General features: G+C 50.9%; 1 protein-coding gene across 2 annotated transcripts in view; it reads right to left on the bottom strand.

Moving 5' to 3' along the window:
* Positions 1-23,190, bottom strand: part of SH3PXD2A (SH3 and PX domains 2A) — a 193,514-nt gene that overhangs the window by 93,263 nt on the left and 77,061 nt on the right. For both annotated transcript variants that reach the window (XM_012723673.1, XM_012723674.1), the window contains exon 4: positions 3,366-3,442. In XM_012723673.1, the coding sequence (XP_012579127.1) occupies positions 3,366-3,442 (77 nt within the window). The remainder of the gene's footprint in view (positions 1-3,365; positions 3,443-23,190) is intronic.

The raw sequence follows: 23,190 nt of genomic DNA, 5'->3' as shown, positions 1-23,190 counted from the left end.
CAACATGAATGTTTCTCTTTATTAAGGTGGAAAATTTCCAACAGGGAGGGAGAATAGTAGACACTAAGGACCACCAGCAAGTAAAAGCCTGTTCTGTAATGTGGTAAGCTGGATAAAATAAGCAGCCTGGGAAAGGCAGCGGGTTGGCTGGGAGAGCTTTCCCCTGCCAGGACTGAGCCCCTCACTGGGCTTGGAGTTTCTCCCCCAGTCTGACGACAGAACACCCCCTCTGACAAAGAGGGTCATTGATCTCAAAAGCAAGTTCGTGGTGGAATTGCATAAATATCATTAATATGGCAACAAGCACCCTGATCATTCTCAAACACTCTCCCTTATCCCTTGGATAAATGCTTTAAACATGCATGTGACTCTCAGAAACGGGTGAAGAGAGCTACCTAGAAAATCGTCCAAGCCCTCAGTACACACAGCTCACACTTGTTGGTGAGAGGAAAGTCTTCACCTTGTTGAGGCCGCAGAACCATTAAACATTAACCGCACAACCATGCTGCCGTTAAATTAATTTATGGACTTAAAGAAATGCCTTTGAAACTCTTTTTGAAAGACACCCAGCCCTCAAGTGCCACATAAAACAATCGCCTGGCTGACGCTGGATGAATTTTCCGTGACGCTCGTCTAATCTGCTTCATAGATGTTTGAAAACAAAAAACAAAAAACACCCTGAGATTTGGGCTGTGAAACTACCATTAGGCAGAGACACCAGCTGGCCAGTGAGGGCCAGAAGCCTGAAGTCTCGGGTGCTCAGACTGCACGGTCAGACTTCGCACATGTGACACTGCAGAGCCAGCCGCACAATTTAGGGTGCACTTGAATCCCCAGCAAATCCCAGACTCAGAGTTCACACTGCGAGAGGCAAGGAAGAAGATGACCAGAAAGCAGAGTTCCCTATGCAGGGTACGGTGGATAAGGCCCCCAGGGGTTTGAAGCAGTATGTCCAAGGACAGGTATAGGCGAGGTAAGGTTGTCACTGCGTGATGGCATGTGTCACTGACTGTGAAGCTGGCTGCGGGGGACAGGGACCCCGAGTGAGACGCTGGATCCTGATGCCCACAAAGGGAACTGCCTGGTGGCGAGCGGTGAAGCGCTGTGCTGGCAGGCAGCGGCTATGGACTGTTGCTGGGCTTACCCACACACCAATCCAAGTTCATGCCAAGGTCTCAGACAATGAGGCCACAGATCCCTGTCTTCTGGTTCAGCAGATTGAAAGGTCACCCTTGCCATTCTCAGGCTAAATTACAGCCCGCGAGACGGCTGGCTGAGAGGTAGACCCGTGACGTTGCTCCTCGCTGCTGGCTCTGAGTCGCTCTCGTCAGCACTAGTCAGGTCAGGAGTCCTACTCCTGCAGACCCCACTTAAAAGGGCTCCCCGGCCACCACAGGGGCCCAGAACTCCCCGCATCTAATCCCATTTCAGGAGTCTTGTTCAAAGCCTGATCTCAGGAGATGTTATCGGTTTCCTCTTCCAGACAATTCAGGAGTGTCCAACTGCAGACGCCTCCGGCTCCCCAGCGTGGGGGGCTGAGGCTGATGGGGGCCATAAATCCTCGTGGAACAGGTCGCCTCTGCCCTGCACCCCTCCTCCATTAGCTCTGCCCATTTATTTAACTTCCTAGGCGGAATAAAGAGAAATAAAAAGCTCAGGCTGTAGCCATCCATCGAGCTCAAAAAGGTAAATGCCTTTTAAAGGGAAAAATGAATCTTGATCTGAAAAAAGGGAGTTTCTAGCTTAAGGGAATTCACTGGGGCATTCTTTTCAGTGAAGGCAGAAAAAGTCACAAATGCAACCTTGGGTTGATGAGCGTGCCTACAGGAACCCTCCAGGGTCAGAGCCTTTGCAAACACTGATATGCATGCTCCCTCTCCATGCTCTCACGAACCCTGTGAGGTAGCTGTCTTTAGCTCTCTTTCACAGGTGAATCGGGAGCCCAGGGAGGTAAAGCCACTTCTCGAGGCCACAGTAGGCAGGCCACTGGGATTCGCCCCCAATCCTCTCGCTCATAATACCAGCACTCAAAACAAAACATCCCATACTTGACTCCTCGAGATTCAAGCCAGACTTCATAGCAGATTTAGTTTAGAGGAGAGTCCACCTCCATTAAAGCAGCAGTACCCAGTGAACACATGAAATTGTCTCCTCCTTGGAACAGGAATAACAAAGCCAGCTCTACCAGAAGCATCCCCTGTACAGACATGTGCGCTGTGGCCCGGCGTGTCAGCTCAGCACCCCCACGGCCCCTGTCGGCAGAGGCCATTCTTCTCTGACCCACAGATATGAGAATGAGGCACCGGGAAGCCACGTCACTGCCCAAGTGCGTGAAACTAGTGAGCCTCAGAGCCTTGAGCCAAGACTCTGAAGGGGGAGTTTCTCAGGCTGGAAGCAGGCGCTTGAGGCGCTGATCAGAGCAGGAAGGCCAATGGGCTGTGCCTCACCGCACCACGTCCCTTTCTGTCTGAAATTTGGCATTGACTGTTTTAATGTGCAGGTGGGTGTGTGCGTGTGTGACCATGAGTGTGTGTGTACTGTGTGATTGTACGGGCATGTGAGTGTGCGTTATGTGTGTGCATATGTACATGTGTGCATGTGTATGGGTGTGTAGGTGTGTGTATGGGTGTGTGAGTGTGTGCTATGTGCATACATGTGTATGGGTGTGTGGGTGTGTACGTGCATGCATGTGTACAGGTGTGTAGGTGTGTGTATGGGCGTGTGGGTTATGTGTGTGCATGTGTATGGCTGTATGTGTGAATGTGTACAGGCGTGTGGGTGTGTGCATGTGTGCATGTGGATGGGAGTGTGAGCATGTGTATGGGTGTGTGGGTGTGTTATGTGCGTGCATGTGTGTGCATGTGTACAGGCATGTGGGTGTGTACATATGTGTATGCGTGTGGGTGTGTGTATGGGCATGTGGGTGTGTGTACGTGTGTGCATGTATACGGGCATATGGTGTGTACATTTGTGCATGTGTACAGGCTGTGCCTATGGGGCCATGTGTGTTATGTGTGTGCATGTGTGTGAGGTGTACTCGGGTGGAGGCACACGAACCTGCATCTCTAAAGATGTGTATGTGAACATCTGACTAGTGAGACTTACAAGAACATACAAATATGCATTTTCTATGCTGCCGAGCTAGAAACTGATTCTGACAACATTGCAAAAGGAGCTCAAAGAAAGTTCTTTTGTCAGCAAAATGCCACATACAGAATCTCTTCTGCAGGAGGCCCTTTCACTTAGCCCTCAGTGGAAGTGATTGTAAATAGCATTTAGCAAACACGACTAAACGTAGAGTGGGAGGTTTTGTACAGGCAGCCTCACATCACTGACGGACAGACCCGCCCCAGATTCACCCTTACCCGACAGTACTCATCGATGGGCTTCAGCCTCTTCACAGCTACGTCCCGGATGTGGCTTCTCCGGAAGAGGATCTTGCCTGGAAGAGAGACGCTTGTGAGGCTGGTGACAGTAGGTGACGCTGCGGAGGGACCGCCACCCTCTCACTCCTCTCCCCTGGCTTCTCTGCACTTAGCTGACCCCTGCTCATTTCAAGGAGACAAGAGAGGAGTGGTCACCTCTCCCAGGGCACAGGAGGTTCCCAAGGCTGAGGGTCCTGGACCGCTTGGGCAGAGGAGCCCTGGAGACTGCCATCTTGGCCAGTCTCCTTGTCGGGGCCTAATGGCAGATCGATGTCCTGATGTGGGTGTGGCTCCCAGTGACCTCAAAAATAAAGACAAAGCAAGGCCCAACCCACATGCTGTGTTTTGTTTTCAGGCCCATCCCTCCTTGAGAAATCAGCATTCCTTCCCGCCAGTCAGGCAGGAATTCCTATCCTTAGCTTAGGTGGGTGGCTTTCTGCAGGGCAGGCACAGGCCAGTGCCGAGAGGTGCCCAGTCTGGTTATTCCCTGGTCTCCTGGTACCTCAGCATACAGGTGACTTTGCATCTGAGTTGGTACATCACTCCTATAGGCGGAAATGCCAGCTCCAGTACCTCCCAGCAGACCCTTTAAGCTAGCCAAATTCTATTATAGCAAGTGAATCAATGCATAGTCCTGTTAAAGTCAGTTAAGTTTAGAATCTGAACACATTGGTCTGACACTCAAAGCCTATACAGTTGACTTTTCTGTGTGCATTGGCCAGCAATGTCCAGGTTAATGTCCCCTTTCCCTAAGGCCTTCCTTGAATGGCTGAGCCAGGAATAATCTCCCTGTTCCCAAAGCATCTCCATACTTGGTCCACTTGAAGACACTCTTCATGTCCTCTGTGTATATTATAGCTATTGTGGGTCCTGTTACACCAGGGCCCACCTGACTCACCTCAGGGCCAGGGAGGCCAGCACTTGATAAAGTGCTCAACTCGTAGCTATAACAGCATCTGTTGTCTAAGCCCGCCCAGCTTCCCTTAAGAGAAGTTCCTCCCTCCATTCCTGGTCCATGTGGCTCAAAAGGGGCTAATCATTACCCTGGCAACAAGGGTGGACATCTGACCATGTCTGGCCCACCAGGGTCAAGGTAATTGGCTCAGAGTTGGGCAGCGGCCTGATATGGCCATGAGGGCTGGCTCTGAGAACCCCGCCTATGCCCTTTTTCCCACAGTTGCTGAGCAGGATGAAAATCTGGGATTCCCCAGAGGCCATTTTCTTATAACCTAAGAAGAAAATCAGAGAGAAAGCTCTGTGCCTGGCACAGGAGGTGCTTAAAGAATGTTTCTTGAGTGACTGAAAAACAGAACCAAGAGATGGGAAGGGCAGGTGCCCGTGATAGCACTTGAATAGCTGAATACGAACCTTCTCGAGCCCCGGGTCTACCTGGCACTTCTCCCTTGTATAATACAACACAATTATTTCTTATTTAAACTACTTGGAGACGGCTTTTCATTCACTTGCATTCAAGATGTCCTAAATAAGATAATTCCCATTGAAGGTCAACAACTATATAAAATATGTGAATCCATTTAATCATCTGTCAAGGTCAAGTGAAGTCCTAAGAAAGGGCACTGCCTGGGTTTCGGTAGCTTCCCTCAGAAGTGGACCCAGAGACTAGGGGTTGAGGGAAAGTGTTTATCTGGGAGGCTATCCAGGAGACACCCGCACATGGGTGGAGAAGAAAGGCAGGGGAAGGAAGGAAGGATTATCAAGTTACTTCATCGCTGAGAGGCACGGGAGCTCTGTTCTATTGGGGAATTCCAGATACAAGGCAGACACAGAGGTACCCCAACCAAGGGCAAGCAGTCGGGGGATTCACTCACTGATACCCAGCTTGTCACTGAGCTTCCAAGAACATTGACTTTGGTCAAGTGTGCAAGGCTGAAAGAGTTGTCCTCTGGAGCAGCCTCTGGCAGGCTGATAAATGGCTGGGGGCCTGGGGCCCCAGTGCTGGCTCCCCTGTCACCACGGGCACTAGTCACTGCTGCATCACAGTGGAATGTCTAACTCATCCTGTGACTTGCTTCCCACTTGTGTCTCATCTCACCACATTTGGCAAAATCCAGAGGCCCTGGTCTGGTGCTCATCCCTCCCCTCGGCGTCCACCCTCCCCTGGGCCAGGCTTTGCAGAAGGCTCATGCCACACAGGCGCCATGGCCCACTCACTTTCCTCTCTAGACGCCCCTCCAGCTCCCCTCCTTCCCCTTCTCTCTGAAGCCAGGCAGAGAGGCCATCTCCCTGTGAGGGACGACGCTGTGCAGACCGGACAATGTCATGGAGATAAATAGGCCCAGCCACACGCTCCTTTGAAAGGAGATAAAACGTAATTTATTAAGACATTGGAGAAGGCTGCTTTTCCTTGGGGGAAGATGTCACAGATTTGGCATTTCTGGTCTCTTTGTCTCCTAACCTTTTTTGGTTGCCTGCCGCTTTATGGCTCGATGCTGCAGGAGCCCAGGGAGGCAGTAAAAATAAGTGCAGGGTGTGAGGAGACCCGCTCTCAGCCCTGACACAGTGGTAGGCAGCCCCGGTTGGGTTTCAGAGCTTTTTACCTGAGCCAGTTACCGTCAGGAGCTGGAGGTCTTCCAGGCCAGTGAGCCCAGCGGTCAAACAGTATCTTGCAGAAGCCTGACAGATTTGTCTGAGTAGAGTCAAGGCCATGGGCCGGACCAGGCCCACAAAAATGGCTCTGCCAGGCATTCCTTTCAAAAGGGGGTAAAACATGACTTGTCCATGCTCTAAAAACAGCACTCTCACCCTTCCTCATCTTGTTGAAAGAAAAAGGAGGAGGTGGGGGGCCCAAGGGGCTCCCCCTCTCAAGCCCCCACTCAGGGCTGGCCAAGTGGGTAACTGAGTCCGGTACCCCGACACAGAGATCCAGTCGGCCCTTGAGCAACACGGGTTATATGTAGCCTTATAAAAAATAAATACATCAAAGTGTTTGCCTTATGCATTTTCTTTTCTCTAGTTTGTCTCCTTGTATGAATACAGTAGATAATACCTACACCATACAAAATACATGTCAATCAACCATTTATATTATAAGTATGGCTTGCTTCCAGTCAAAACAGGGTATTAGTGGTTACGTTTGGGGGGATTCAGGTGTCACACACAGAGTTTTTTTTATTATAATAGTTTATTTTTACATCATTTTGTACCTTTTTCCATCTCAGTTGTAGTCCCCATGGACTTCCCATTACCAATTCACCCGACACAGATTTTTGACAGTGAGGGAGATCAGCACCCCTAATGCCTGTGTTGTTCAAGAGTCAACTGGTACCTGTAGCCTGATCTAGTGGCAGGGACAAAGGTAGCAAAGAAACAGTTAAGGAACAAGATGGGTCCCCCTTAGATGCAGAAGGTTTGGAGGAGGGGGCAGGTAACTAGTAGAGGGGGAGAAGGGGGAGCCCCTCACCCATGCTGGCACGTGACCCCCTTACTCCTGGAGCCTGCCCTCTGGGAGGCGGGCCGCATGTCTCCGGTGGACACCTCCTGGCCCCCGCACAGGCCCAGGGTCTGCTCAGGTGCAGTCAGGAGGGTTCTGCACAAGCCATTTTCTCAGTTGATTTGCTGGAATCACAACAGCGGGGGGACGAGGGGAGGAAGTTCTGGAAGGGATTCTACGCTCTTGACTTCTCTGTTAGGAATCCAAACCGCACTCTGAAAGCCAAACTAGTGATCATATTAAAAGGCAGAGAGAAAAAAAGGAGGAGGAGGAAAATCCCCATTAAGGAAGCCGAGACCACAGGGCATTAAAGGGCTCTTGTAAATGTAATTCAGTCCGTTTACAGTGAGGTGAGGCTGCTGCCAGAGGCTTCAAAGCCGAGCAGAGGCTGCCCCAGAAATCTGATAAGTACCATAAGGAAGATTACACTCAGGCATGAAACAGACCTGGGGACTTAACTCATTCCTGCACATAAAGAAGAAAGCTGTCACCCCCCTTCCTGCCTCTCCAGGCCATTCTGGGCTGACTGGAATGTGTGACCAAGAGGAGCCTCCATAGGCATTCTGGGTTCAAGTCCTGCCTGGGCCAGGGGCTGGCTGTGGACTTTGAGCAGGTCCCTCCTCTCCTGGGGCCTCTGTGGTCTCATCTGGAGGCTGTAGAGGCTGGATGATTTATTTCTGGTGGTGGGGGTGGGGGGGGGGGGGTTAGGTCTCAGGGTAGAACCAAGAGGCACAGAGGAAGAATGAGACAAGTACTAATAACAGCTAAGTGCTTACAGCTAAGTGCCAAGCAGATGCTAAGAGCTTTTCTTTGGGTTCTCTCGCCTAGTCTGCATAATGACCTTGCAGTGACTGGTCCTTTCATTAGCTCTGTTTTGCTCAGGAGGAGGTGGTGGTGCAGGAAGATTTAGGACTTGTCTAAAGTCACTAATGAGTTGGGGTTTCAAGCCAGGGTTTGAGCTTAGATGGTGAGGGAGAAAGAGAAGGCAGTGAATCCAGAGAGTTCCTTGGGCTCGGATTCTCTACAGCCTTGAGAGCTGTGGCGAGCACTTAGGTGTGTGTGAGGAGGACACACATACAGCGGCTATTGTGAAGGTCTCCCGTGTGATGGGCACACAGCAGGTATTGCCGGTGGGAAGCAGGGGGCAGGTGGCAGGTGTTATCTGAGCCAGACCCAAGGCTATCAAGGTGTCTTCTCTGCTGCTTCAGAGGCTGAAGGCAGGTGAGCGGGGGCCTGCCCTCCTGAAAGCAGCAGTCAGTGGCACGTTAGCTCCAGGACAGCATGAGAAAGATGCCGCAAGGGCCTGCCTGCCAGTCCTCTGGCTCTATATGGCCAGGGCTAGCCCAGGTAAGGGCTGGAAGCCGTAGCTAGGCAAGAGCTAGACATCAGGGGCAGGAGCAGCTCGCAGGAAGACTTGGGGGCCAGAAAGGCTGGCTCTGACTGTCTCCATTCATCCCCTTCCCCCATCCTGTCTCCTTCCATTATAGTCTCTGCTCTAGCCAGGCCCTGTTGTCAACTGCAAAGCTAATGTTTGTTATACTCAGGTGTGGATGAATAATGAGACTCACTGTGCTGTTCTCTAGGGAGACGTGTATATAGCTCAACCAAAGCCTCAAAGAAACCAAATTCTGGTTCTTTAATCTTAGGCATCAAAGCAGGTGGCTGTGAGGTTGTTTCAAAGTGGTGTCTACTTAGGGTGCCTAACACACCCTAGAGGGGACTGCTCGCTTTATCAGACTGAGCTCATGGACCAACTGGGGTCGTCTGTCTCCTGGGGTTGGTTTCAGCAATTCTGACATCAAACAGATGAAGATGAAGGCGGGACTGCTTGTTTTTGGCTGGTTTTTCATAGTGAAGGAGGAGTGGGTTCATGGATTATGTTCTCCCTGCCCTTCCGTGCTCAAGGCTTTTTATTCAGGAGCATCTGTCTTTATCAATCTGTCAGCAAACATGGTGGTTTGAGGCACCCCATTACAGCACTGTGTCCATGGTACACCTGTTGGTCTACACCCCATGGGGACTCTCTTGGGGTTTATGCAGAGCTGTGGAGAAGACTGAGGGAGACTAATTCTTCCTCTTTCCTCCCCCTCTCCCCCCAGGCATTTCTTGTGTCTTGTCACTCAAACATACATGTCACCCTGGGGGACGGGGTCTTCTCTAGATACTTGCAAATCTTTTTTTTCCCTCTAACTGATATAGGAAATTTGTCTCCTGGAGCCACATCAGCCAGCAGAACAGAGAAAACGCCCCCACACCCTCATACCCTGCATGTCACTCAGCAGTCAGCGCCTCACAGTCAGTCGCCTCCCCGCTTGCAGGCTCCAGATACACCCCTGTCCCGCTGTGGACCTCAGCCTGCTGCCACATCCCTTACACACAGCTCCCAGACGGTCCTGACTCCATGCCCTCAGTTTGGGCTCCCACAAATCTTTCCTTCAGCTCCTTGCCCAGACACCACCTCTGGCTTAGTGGTACCATGGCAGGCATCTGTGGGTTCTGCCAGCCAGCATGTTTGTTACAACACCCTAATTTTCTTTTGAGAAACAATCCTCACTTCTTTCTCAGTCTGTGTGATTTCCCTGGGGCTCACCTCACCCCACACTCCACAAACACCGCACAGGCATGTGACCCAATTGAGTAAAGAGGATCAATTTGGAATGACCAGAGAGGGGCTAGGAATTATCTTTGCATGTCTCTATGTACTATTGGGGAAAGCCTGCCTCAGAATGAAGCTGACAGTGAAGAAAACAAAGTTGAGAACTACAGAAACACACACACAATTTGGTCTCCTAGATCCAGCTAAGCCTGAAACCATTACCACTGAGATTTCATTATGAGTCAATAAATACTTTTCCCTTCTTTTCCTCCAACTAGATGGAGGTGGATCTAGTCTTTATACTAACAGCTCCTAGACATTATATCCAGCACTGTCATTTACTGTTGTGTGACAGGGGACAGATCACAACCCATTTGAATCTGTTTCCTCTTAGAATTGCCTGACTAGGATTGTGAGGAGCCAATGAACTAGTATAAAAAGCATTTAATGCAGAACCCATCCCATAATAAATGTTGAGCAAGCAGGATCTCTTATCAGTTCATCAGCTGACAATTCCAGGTCAAGTGGGTGGGGTCCCGGGGGCAGGGTACAACCTGGCCTTGCCCCTCTCCTTGCAGCCAGGAAGAAGCCAGCACTGTCGTGTTCCCCAGATACTCTGCAGCGACTTCCCTGATCTAGCCCCTGCCCCCTAACCCCACAGCTTCCTCTTCTCCCGAGGAGCTACTCCATCAGCCCAAAGAGCAGGAAACATGACAAGGTGGAGAGTCAGTGATTACTCACGCCCACCCACCCTGAAGTGCCCTTGGGTGACTCATGCAGGCGAGTCTCCCCACTCAGCACCCTCTGGCCCTCACCACATACTCAAGCAAGCGGACTTGCAAAAGTCCACTGGGTTTCACCATAAATCGAAACCTTAATTCTTTTGCAGCCCTGGCCTTCTTACAGTATGAATTAGCACATCCAGGGGAGCAAACGGTTTTCCCAATTCTAGTTTGGAGTTTCCCATGCCCAGCACAGAGCCAGGCTTAATTAAAGGAGCAAAATCTTTCATTCCCCCACACCCCCAGAGGGGTCAGGTGGGATTTCTGGGTGCTGGCTGAGAAGTGGCGCCCAGAGCTGGACATCAACATCAGTGGTATTCACCCACTGTGATGGAGCCAGATGGAATCAAAAGCATTTTGAACAGCTTTATGTGTGACCTGAACAACCTGTTTCCTTTTTTTTTTTTTAAGTCTAATATACATTTAGAAGAGTGCGTAAGTATTGGTACAACTCCATGAATTTTCACAAAGCAAGCCACCCACCAAACCCAGACCCAAACAGAGCATAACCCACACCCCAGAGGCCCTTCTCTCTGCCAGCACAGATTTGAGAAGACGACGTGGGGGCTACCCCTTCTGCCCTGGTCTGGTGGTCACAACTCCAAGAACCAGAAGCGTCCATAGCAGACAAGAGCCACTGACACAGTCATCGACTGTAGTGATACTTTTACTTTTTTAAAGGCTTATCTAAAAATATATACTTAATAATTTGATTTAAATTGCAATAAATGTAAGTGCATAGTGAGCCTGACCCCCAGAATAAAGTTGCTTTTTTTGTGAAATGTAAACACTTTGATTTATAAATAGCTATAAACAAAGGTTGACTTTGGGAAGAACTGTGTAAATAGAAACAAAACATTGTTCCCTTCTCTATAGAGAATGCCTGGGGTTGGTCTTTGGCCTAAACCTAGATGACAGATATTCATGAGGTGTAAGGTCTTACTTTACCTGCAGCCTGGTTTATAGGCAGCTGGACAAGAGCAGCCCAGGCCTTACAAATTGCCTGTGAGGGAGCTGGCACACCCCAATAGGTACCGAATCAGAGAAGGATATTGGCTGCAGGGAGGGAGGAGCTTAGTGGTCACATATAACAGTGGCCACGCTGTGGATAAATGCCACCTGGGTACTGCTGGGGCACTCAGAGTTAGGGCTGTGTCCTTATTCAGAGTTGAGCTTGGACATAGCTGAGCATTCTGGAAGGCGGCTTGGTAAACGCACGTAATACGTGCACGAATGGTGGGAAGAGTGGCAAGGTCAAGGACACTGGTCTTTACAGTCTTTACAGTCATGATTACACAGGTCTCATCTCTCCTTTGCTGTAAGTTTTTCTATTCTTGACCCAGTGGAGAGATCAAAAAGAATCAAAGTTAGGAGCACTCAACAAGAAGGGGTCAGAGTGCCAGCTGGAGTTGAGAGGCCCTAGGACTTTAAAAGCCCCAGGTATCGCCTGGGCACTGGTCTTCTGCTTTGCCCAGTGGGGTTGTGAGGCTGGGCTATGGATGCAAGATCCCACCCAGGTCACCCCAGGCACAAAGTTGGGTGTGCGGGTGGCTCCAGAGAAGGTGAGCCCGAGTGGTCCTCATTTGGACATTAGCCCCAGTGACCTGTGTCTTGGGTCCCAGTCCTTCCCAGCCCCACACAGTCCATCTGCCATCCACCAATAGAATAATATCAATAAAATCCTTTGCTTAAACCTTTCAGTGACTCCCCAGCACACTGAGAAATGAGATCCAAACTCTCTGTGCTCGGGAGGCCCATAAGATTTGGCTCTTGCCTCCCTCTCCAGTCTCATTCTCATCACACCAGCCACGCTGGGCTTCAATCAGTGCAGCGGGTCCCACCCCAGGCCCGTGCACTGTGGTCTCCCCTGCACATGGGTCCAGGCTCCCCCTCCATCCTGCAGCTCGTCTCCCTGGGAGTCAGGGTAGTCCTGACGAGGAGGCCTCTCCCTCTCCTCTCCAGGCCTTGACTGCTTCCTTCCTAGACTACAAGGCCATTTGTAATGAGCTTTCTCATCTTCCTCTCTATCCCAAAGACCAAAGACCAGCCTCTCCTGGTCAGTGAAGCTGTTTGTCTCCCTTGCTGTTGCACCCTCAGGGCCCTGCATAGACCTGGCTCGGGACAGCGGGGGGTTGACAACCGCCGAATGGACAGGAGTGTGTTCACACACTCCTGCTCTGCACTGTCTCGTTGACACACACAGACACACAGGCACCCCGAGGGCACTAGCAAACACAGATCACCCCACATGTGCGGGGGCTGCTGGCCCACAGCGGGGCTGTGGCGTCCTCCAGGACCCAGACAGAGTGGGGCCAGAGAGTGTGGTTAACACAGACCCTGGCATCAGGGCTGGGCTGTCCCTACTTGGTGTGGGTGTGGTGGGCATGGGGGGCAGTGCTTAGCACCCTCCTTGTGGGAACCCGGGAATAAAGGGCCCTATTCAGCCAGGGCAGCCTCAGCTCCGCCCGCCAGGGGAGCCTGCCCTGAGGAAAGGGGACGGTAGACCCAGCAGCCTCTCTGTGGCCTGGCCCACAGCGGGGAAACCAGGCCCGGGGTCCAGAGCCTTCAGAGAGGCCCACCCAGAGGAGGGGCAGTGCCGGCTCAGAGGGGTGATGCTGAAAGACACAGTTAACTTCTGATGGTCTGAAGTGGAGGAAAATCTGGGACGCACAGGCCCGGTGGAGAACGGCCCCATAACCACAAGTCTGGCTGTGCCCGCCAGAGGGGAGTCTGCCTGGCTGGGGGTGGACATTGTCCCTGAAAGCCTGCTTTTCTTAAACTGTGTTTCTGTGGGCAGAACTGAGCACAGATAGCCAACTCCCTTCAGCAACTTCTCACCAGTACTCCGTGGTTCGACTCCTTCTTGCCAGGGCGGGGAGGATACAGTCAAAACAGCTACCAAGGACGTGGTGAGTGTAAGCCCTGGGCAGTGTGCTTTATATTTGATTGGTTATATGATCTTCACAACAAACGGATCCAGGAACTGGGTGATCTTCCCATTTTATAGATGTATAAGCTGAAGCTCAGAGCTGAATGAGCTGCCCACAGTCTTTAATGTCCTCAAATTCTTTGTAACGTATGAAGTCGACAATACCGTGTTTGAGGTGCACACTTCTTCAGATGTGTGTTACACAACACCCACCGCCAAAGCACCCCCATTCCTCTACACAGGCCATTGGGTCCCAGCTCCGCCCCACCCCTCTGCCTCCGCCTCAGTTAGCATCAGTTCTACAGTCAGATTTCAAGAGTTGCTTTGTATTTAGTTTTGTCTGTCCCTTTGCTTTGTTTCTTTATGTTCTACCTATGCGTGGAATCATCTGGTATCTGCCTTTCCCCCTCTTGACTTAATTTCATTGAGCGTGATCTGCTCCAGTTCCATGCACGTTGTCACAAATGACAAGATTTCATCTGATGAATTGTGGAGCGCACTCCACGGTGATGTGAGGCCCCTAGACTGCCCCTCAGCATGTGTCTGTTCACAGAGGCGGCTCAGCAGAAATGGGCACACGGTCAGCCACATGGAGGGTGTGTCTAGAACCCAGAAAGAGAGTGTTTCTCCAGGCCCCGCTAGCAAGCCTGAAATCTCCCGAGAGACACCCAGGTGACAACCAGGCTCAGTTCCTGATCCAGGCTATCGTGATTTGTGACTGTCTGCTACCCGGCCGCTGTTCATGCCTCCAGATATTTTGGGGCAGCGTTATTTATAGACCACATTTCTATTTATATTTTAATTGAATTCCTGCTAACCCTAGCTAGATTCCTGCCCGCCCCCCAAATCCTAAAGAGGGGAGGATAAGAACTCTCTTTTACCAAGTAAGTCAGGGGCAAAGGTGAAGGTCAAAGTCTTGGCTGTGAGTGCAGTCTTTCAGCAGGATCCCTTTGCAGGGAAGCATTCAAGACAAGGGAGCTTTCTACACTTTCCAAAGGAAATGGGGGGGTGGGGAGTGGGAGGGCACAAAGCTGGCCTTATCCAGAAGCAGCCACATTCTGCCAATGCGGTGGGATTTGAGGTGGGCTTAGAAGACCTCTGTTCCCCTAAAATGTTTTCCCTTTTCCATGATATTTCATCATTAGGCATTTATCCTTTTGGTCTTAATAGCTATTAGATCACAAAATGTTGGGACTTTGAAAAAATCTAGACAGTATCAAACCCAAGCCTTGAATTTCACACATGGGGAAATTCAGTCTCAGATAGAGGCTATGACCTGTTCTTCTAGGGAACTCTGGAAGAATAAATGGAAATCTATTACAATGCACAGAAGACCATCTCAAGGTTATCAGACACAGCAAAAGAAAGAGAGAAAAGGGGAGGGGCAAGGTTGATTCAGAATTCTTTGCTCAGCAAGTGTTTAGGAAGAAGCTAGCAAAACAAGGTGTTGTTTCCTAAGGTCCTATTTGGTGTTCCCAAGAAAAACGTCCTGAGGTCGTGGGGCCACTTAGAAAAATAAAGCTAAAGTGGGGCTTCTTTCTTTCTCATTTTTAGTCCCTTATTGAACTGTGCTTTACGAAACAGATGGTTGTCATTATATAGTCACTTTAGAAGTTTGTGCTTCTAGAGCCAGCCTTCCAGAAGCCAGTTGTTTCCCTCTGGGCACTATGCCTGCAATTCTGGCATCAGCCATAAGGTGGCTGGTTCAAACAGGGAGGTAGATTAAGTAAAGGGCAACAGGAATTGATGTAACCTAGAGAAAGCCTTTACTGAAGGAGTGTGACACTTTATGAATAGCATGGCATGATCAACCTCTAACTTAGAAGAAAAATTATGGGTCTAGTACATTTCTGCTGCACAATTCCACTATCTTGAATAAAAAGCTTGAATAAAAACACTTTGGTGCTGGTGATATACCCAAGATTTTTTACCAAAGCTCAACTGCTACTCTTCATGCCTGCAGTACCTTTTTGGTCAATTCCACTCTGCAAGAAGCACTTCCAGGACCCAGAGAATAGTGGCCAAGAGTGTGGGCTTAGAACTGGAGGGGCCTGAATTTCAATCCCAGTCCTTCCTCTTACTGGCTAAGTGACCTTCTGGCCTGATTGTCTTTATTTTAAAGTGGGGTCATTGGCATTAAATGAGCTAATCTAAGGCATGTGAAATTCTTCGCAAGATATATAGTGAAAGTAAGTAGTAGCTATAATGCTTGGTCAAAATCTTGCACTTTTAATTGTCTAACCTGTTAAACTTTCCAAGCACAGTTTCTCAGGAAGCTGCTTGCAACGTTTCCCCCACAGTCAACTCGACAAATTGGTCACCAGCTCACACATACACAGCTGCCTCTCTCTCTCAACAAGTCTTTCTATTGAAAAGAATAGTTCTGCCAAATATAGGTCTTACTGAAGCCATCTTCACCAATTACCAACTATTAAAGTTGTAAAGTCATTTCTCAGATCAGAGAGCAGCAGTTGGGAGTGAAGATCTTGTCAATCAGAAAAGGCAACACATTCCTAGTCACTACTCATCCCACCTCTTCCCCAACTGGCTCCCTTACTGAAGCTTAGGTCGGCAGAAATTGCTTTACACAGAAGAGCAAAAGATGTTCCTTAAATCGCAGTTTATTTTTTTTTTTATAACTACCAGAGATTCCTTAAGGGAGACTCAAGCCTTTGCTCCCTTCTAGCAGGAGGACCAACCAGGATACTCAGACTTCAGATAGACTTGCACCGTGCTATCTTCAAAACACAAAGGGCTCATAAACCAGCCTCTCAGGGCCTCCGTGGTGGCACAAGAGGCCAAGTCGCAGCACCATGGAGCTATCTGTAGCCACTACAGCACTAGTTTCACCCCCAGCCAGGGAGCTGACCCACATGGCGCAGCAGACCTCTCCTGTCCTGCCTGCTCTCCCTCAGCAGTGTATTTCAGTCCACCTGCCTGTTCTGTTCCTCACTCTGCCACTGGTGAACCCTCTCACCCCCACAACTCTGGCCTGTACCCCAGTTCTTGTATGCATGAATACATAAATCTTTAAAACAAAACAAAACAGCCTCTCAGTCCCAAAAGACTTAAAATAAAAACCTTAGCAATTTCCTTGGCCCTCAACTTCCACCCACCTTGCCAGGGAGGGGAGAGAGAATGTTCTGACCTGGATTGGTGCTGGGGGGGCAGAGAACCGTGTGGTGATGTTATGTCCCACCCTGCAGGGTGCTGTGTGGTTAGCTCATGGGTGTGCAGGCATGAGTGGAATGAAACGACCCTCACCACATGCATCCCTGTCTCCCCATCCATCTGGGTGAGACACTGACTCACCAACGAAGCACCAGCGTTTTATATTACATGGATGGACTGTACATAGCCACACACCCAGAAAGCCAGAGAGCCTCTGGAAGGCTCACTGGACCTTAAACCATGCTTCTCAGAACCTTCCCCTGTACACAAATCACCTGTGCATGTCCTTAAACTGCACGCTGTGACTCAGAGTCAGGCTAGGGCTGGGACTTGGATCTCTAGCCAGCTCTCAGACGATGCTCATGCCAGCGATCTTCCAACTGCATTCTGAGACACGGAACTACTGTGCATGAGGCCTGACTACTGAAAGGCATCTCAGATACAGCTCCTCCATGTGCTGAGTGTCATGCAATGACCAAATCATCCTTGGGCACTGGGGGAGCTGTCAGCTGGAGCTTTCAGCAGTTATTTTCCATGAGGACTGGGGGGCAGGGGCAGCGACTCCAGACTCCAGAGTGAAGCTGGCCCAGGGTCCACCGCGGCTTCGGGCTGAGGCAGTGCTTACCTGCCTCTGCCATGACAAGAGTAAAGGCTCAAATGAGGCACCAGGCAGAAGGCCCAGTGTGAGCCCAGGTCTGTCTGAGCCCAAAGCCAGTGCTCAGAACCACCCTCAGGCCATCTCTGGATCACTTTGGTCATAGCTCACGACCAGGGAGCTCTCCCAGAGATCTGTTCTCACCAAGGTGAGATCTAGGGCCCCATGCTCTGGCCTGGGGAGAAACGGAGCCCTCTTTCCTCGCCCACTCCCTGGCTAGTCCTGCCAACGGAGTCCGCCCCTCCACCCTCATGTGTGTCAGGCCCGCTCTGGGCTGCAGGCAGGCAGCCTGGCATCCTGGCACCTCCGCAGTGGCCACCAGTCCTCGGGACTGTGGCAGTAAAGGGAGGCATGTTCAGAGTCGGGCGTGCCTGCCTGCTGGGAGCCAGGCAGCCCAGATGAATGGTGCATCAGTTCAGATAGGCCTGGGGCATCTCCAAGAGTCAGCTCGCTGCCTGCCAGGGAAGAGTCTGGTTTGGGGCTCTGCCCTGGGGCCTGGGTCCAGTTGGGGTGACCATAGAGCACAGTGAAGGAGTCAGGCCAGGGACATTGTGGAGACTTGCCACCAGCACCCCTCACCTCCTGGGGGGGGGAGGGGAACCTAAGCTCCCTCTCAATGGCCCTCAGTGTTCTCTCTCCACCACCACCCTCTTTACCCTCCACTGAAACCTAGACCCTGAGACCAGACTACCCAGTGCCTGGAGATGCTGGGGAGAGAGGCTGGTGGAGAGCTCTCCTCATCACAAAGCATCTTTCATAGGCACCTATTGCTTCAGCTATCTCAGGGAGGAGGGAGGAGGGAGTTAGTCATTTCTTTTTGCCCCCAGGAATGAAGTCGAAGGCAGGGGTTAGGGGAGGGGCCAGGGCAGCCCCCACAGAACCATGGGCAAAGTCATCTTGACCTGTTCCTCACCCCCAGCCCCAGACCATCAACCAGGCCCCCTGGCTGTTCCTCTAAGACACATTGCAGAGCCACCTCTCTCCATGCCACTGCCCAGCCTTGGCCAAGTCCCCCTCACCCCGCCCGTTTCTCTCCAGGCTTCGCCAAGTCACCCTCATCGACCCCGTTTCTCATCCAGCCCCTGACCAGTCCTACTCTGGGCTTGCTCCCTTACCCTTCCAGTGTGAGTCCCCCTCCATGAAGGGGCCTTTCAAGACAGAAACTCAACCACGTGTTCCCTCTGCCTAAAACCTTCCTGAGACCTCTCACTGCACACAGAATAAATCCTCACCCTCAGCGTGGCCAGAACAACTGTCAGCTGGCCAGGTGGACTCTGGAGCTCACAGTCACATCAGCTGGGCTTTTCTTGCCCCCCAGAGGTCCAGCACTTCCTCACCTCTCCTGCTTCAGTTGCCTTTTGCTTTCTCACTTCCCTCACACCAGTGCTCAGTCCTGTCAGTCATGTACACTTTAGTGTGAATTTACTAACAGCACCACTCCCAGAGAACTGTCCAAGCACAGAGTAAAAGGGTTTGAGCCTTGTTAAAGGACAAGGCACCAGGTGAGGAAATGCTTCATCTCCAGGAGAGGAGAGGCCAGGAATGTCCCAGAGACCCGAGATCAGTGGAGTCCAGTGATTCTGCCGACACACAGGACCATCCTGGTTGCTCTGGTTTGACTTTTAGTTTAACTGATTCTACTTTTTGTTGCAGTGATTAGATCAAATATGCTAACCACAGGGCCCTGGAACCCAAATCTGGGGCACATGTTTTTTTTTTTTTCTTCATGTAAAATTAAGCAGGTCAACTGATGCCACAAAAAGATACATATTTCTACTTGAAATGAAACCTTTTACTTGAAAGAAAACCCTCTACACAGGACTGAGGGCTTGGCTGGGTATTCAAGAGGTTGATCCTTTTCTAGAATTATCTCTAGACCAGGAAGACAACAGGTTATAATCACATGGCTTCTCCCCTGGCCTAGAAATGTGAGGAAAGGGCCTGACCCACAGTTCTGTTCCAGAGTCCAAAGTGCCCTGAGGGGCACTGTCCTGAACAGCTGTCGTGCCAGGCCGCCCGGCCACCTCAGAGCTGAGAAGCTATGACCCTGCTATGTCCAGGGTACTTGGGCCAGGCCACCCACCCATCCCGTCCGCTTCCCGTCTCCGTCCATCCTCAGGGCCCAGAAGCAGTTCCCTGCCGTGTGGTCAGCACAGACACGAAAGGAGCAGTGTGAAGTGCGATGGGGGCCAGAACTGACGGGAAGGCTTGAGTCAGCAGGGGAGGGTGGCAGGCAGAGCCAAGGGGACCCTGCGCCCCCACCCAGCCCAGCAGCAGAGGACTGGGGAGGGTGCCAGAGAGCACTGTCTGAGATTTACCTGCTGCAATGTGCCATCACACCAGGATTAACCCGCTTGTCAGACCAGGGAGCTGGTGGGGTGGCCCGTGGCTGGGTCAGAGCAGCACAGCCTATGCCTGTGGCGGGGAGGTGGCTGGGGGGGAGCGCGGGGGGGGGCACTCTTGCTGCTGGGATGCTCTGCTTGGGGTTTCTGGATGCCACACCTATCTGCCCACTCTCTGGACACTCAGCGCCCCTCACTCCCACCCACTGCAAATTCAGGTGCCACGTCCCCTCCCGCGGCGCCTAAGTGAGAAATCCTTAGAGCTTGGCACGGTCAAGGTACTGGGCACAGAGGAGGAATACGTGGCCCTCCAGGAATAGAAGAATGGCTGATTCTTGAATGGTCACTGTAACTTTTGATTTGTTTCCTGATTCTGCTGACACACAACATACTAAACCAAAGAAATGTTATGAACACTGTGCTTCGTTCTAATGATACTCTTGAGGAATGTAGCCTCCTCTGTTCTCGATACTGATTTAATTCTGAGAAACTCTGCTACAGTCTTTAATTCTATTAACTCCTGTATACCAGGTGGCTTGTAAAAGAATGGAGAGAATAATTAAAAGGATTAGCAAGGCAAAAGTGATAGATAGGGCATTTGTTTGGCACCACTGAACCTTGTATACACAATGGTTTCTCAGGGCCCCAGGTTGGTCTCGGGCCCCTGATGACATCTCAGAAACAATAAAAAAAATGTATTTATCTGTCATGCTTCTATTGAACGAATCATTGTACCCCTATATTTGCTTGCCAAGAAAAATTGTATAAATGCTCTACACTCTTAAAAATAAATGACATTCAGATATGCACTCCTAGATGTCGTGTCTGTCTGTCACTCAACCTCATCCTTGTCCACCCTGCGCCAGAATTGCCATCCCTGAAACTTGTCTCCTGCTCCTGCTGCACTGGTCTGCAGCATTCAGTTCAGGTGTCACCTCTGCTAAGAGGCCCCTTTTGGCCACCCAGTCCCCGAGGTCCCAAGCCACGTTCCCTGCCACACGACCAGGTTACTATTCCTTGGGAAATCTCCATGGGAAAATGCTCCTTTATTGTTTGCTTTCTGCCCCCACGCCCACGCTGTCCTGATGAAAACAGCCTGCCTTGTGCTCAGTATCGCCAGCACTACGGCTGGGCCTGCACACAGCAGGCGCTCAATACCTGCACAGGAGTAAACAACTGCAATTCTCCACGTAGCCTGTGGAGCCCACTGATGACAGAAGACCCTGAGAGCTGCCCAGCCCAGATTAAAGAGTGAGAGAATGATTAGGGGGGTAGGGGGAGATTGGGGCGTAATTATGGCTAGAGAAGACCCACCTGAAAGGCGGTGGAGGAAAGCGACGTGGAAAACAGTACAGGGCGCTCTCGGGCTATAATCTTGTCGATCCCTTTCAACCCTGGCATTACCAGCACACCCTATGTTTCCTTCTCTGTCACTTAGAAGGTTTCTCCTTTCCTGCCATCCCAGGTCACCAGCAGGGCTCAGAAACCTCCCAGGCCCTCTCTCGGGGGCTGCTGTCCCTGCCAGCATCTCTGAGCCTGTCTCCCTCAGTGCTTTCAAGGCCCTTGGGCTTTCTAGGGTGGCACCTGGAGACAGGGCAAAATGCCTGCCACCAGGGTCAGAGCCAGCTCTCCCCAGTGCCTGCTCCAGCCCCAGCTAGAGACATCCTTCCCTCTGCTTCCTCCTCTGCTAGAACAAACACCGGATCTTATGCACAGAGCGCTGGGGGGCAGGGAGAGGAAGGTCCTGGAGACCACACTTGCAATTCACCCAGCACCCTCCTGCACTGTGGCTCCAAACTACCTCTTCTTTAAGGGGCCAGAATGTAAACTGGTAAGTGGGTGCAAAAAAAACAAAGCATGCGTGGCTGCCTTCTAAAGATACACCCCTCTCAGCTAGCAAGGTCACAAGGCTGCCTGCAGGCTGGTTAACGGACTTTGATTATGCTTGTAGGCTCACATTTCTCCCTAAGCTATCTAGCTTCTCCATGACTCATCAACTCAGTAACAGGCATAGCTATAGGTAGGGCTGACTCAGTCATCAAGAGAAAGGAACTTTCTGGAAGCTCAAAGCCCCATTGCCAGCCAACACAGAGACACAGGTGGCTTGAGAGTGGGAGGGACCTCAAAACTTCGAAGAGTGAGTTCTCTTTCGGCTCTGCCGCCTGGCTTTGGAAGTCCCTGGGTCTCCGGTCGCAGTTGTTTGCTTTCTTCATCTGCGACTCTACTTCACTCAGCAATGGCCATTTCCTCCCAGGGAGCCTCCGAGGGCTGGCAAATTAAGGATACACAGGAAATTGACTCCAATCCCAGGATGGGCAACAGGAGATGGGTTTTCCACAATAGTCTTTTAAAACAAGGCAGAAAGCTCCATGTAAACAGTAGGCGGCCCCAAAAGTCTGCTGGCCCCACCGGTGTCCTAGAGATTTCACTTCTGCCCACCCTTCCCAAAGCAAGTGACCCCCGGGAGAAAACCTGTTGTGAGATAATTGCCTGTGTCTCTGGCTTTTCTGCATGTCTTGTCAACAAGGCTAACTGCCTTTTGTTCTGGATTATCTTTTCAGAGATGTTTGTACAGCCATAGCCGTAGAGGCAGAAGCAGCGTCTTGCTCTGCAGCACAGTAGGCTTGCCTATTTCCTGGGAGACGGGGACAGAGTCTCTCTTCAGGGCGAAGGGGTAGGTTTGGTTACTGCCTGTTGTAGAGATCTGGTTCCCTGGAATCTGGGTTCCCCTGCTGCCCTGTGAACCCGCAGGTCCGTCAGGGGTACTCAGGGACAATGGAAACTTAGGCAGATGTGTCTGTGCTGCTCTGATACACCTCTGACTCTACCTGGGAGTCTCATGTTTTCTATTGTCATCCACAAAACCAGGGCAAGTTCCTGAACCGCCTTGTCAACAGGTGAAATCTTCAATTCCTCATCTTTCTTGAGCAGGGCAGCTCTGCCCTTGCCGGGGTCAAGGCCCACCTCATGTCTAGCAAACTCAGAAAAAATCCAAATGACAGAGCTATATGTAAATGACAAAAAGAAGAATTGCTTTTAAAAAAAGAAACACTCTACATTACAAAAGGATTTATCGCATGCCTCTTTGAAATACATAATACTACATAGGACACTTGGACGGTGATGTGCGTTGGCCCAAAGAGCTGGATGTGCACAGTTTTTCAAGATGCTTTTGTGTCAGATGAGCTTTGATCCTGCTTTTCACTGGAGTTGGGGCTGCCAAGAGGTCAGGACTGAGAGGAGTTTCAGGGGCGAATGAGCCCCGTCTCTCTCCTAAAGGCCAGTGACACGCTCTTCACCTGCCCGCTCCAGCTCCTTAGGATAAAAGTCAGTCCCTTGGGTCCGTGGTCCAGTTAGCTGAGCTGTATGAGATCCACTCCTGCGCTGGGTAATGTGCTGGAGTGACACACCGCACTACCCACGGGGACCCTGGCCGGGTGCCGGTGGACAGTGACGGGATCTCTCCTTAAACCGGGGATGGTGCCTGTCCCTTGCAGTATGACAGTGGGACTGCTGGAGGGAAGGCCTTAGCGTGTTTAGTGTTTTTGTGACATCTTGTGAATTTTTATTTAAAAATGAAAGTTTAAAAAAAGTGCTGTCACTGAGAAAAACCAAATAGTCCATCTCGTTAGACTCCTAATTAAATGAAACCGGGCTCTGAGAGCTTTGGGGTTAGCTGCCTGCAATCACATTAAAATACTGATAAATGAAATGGTGTAATTACCAAAAGAAAAAATCAATGACTTAGCTCTGGTGACCTCGGTCACTCAATGGAGTGAGAGGATGAGACCCCTTAGGAGTCACCTGAGTGCCCAGGAATCTCGCGCCCCCTCCCCCCC

The sequence above is a fragment of the Condylura cristata genome, unplaced genomic scaffold (assembly GCF_000260355.1).
Source record: "Condylura cristata isolate star-nosed mole 26May11 unplaced genomic scaffold, ConCri1.0 scaffold00011, whole genome shotgun sequence".
NCBI classification, from domain to species: Eukaryota; Metazoa; Chordata; class Mammalia; order Eulipotyphla; family Talpidae; genus Condylura; species Condylura cristata.
This window is presented reverse-complemented; position numbering and strand designations above follow the sequence as displayed.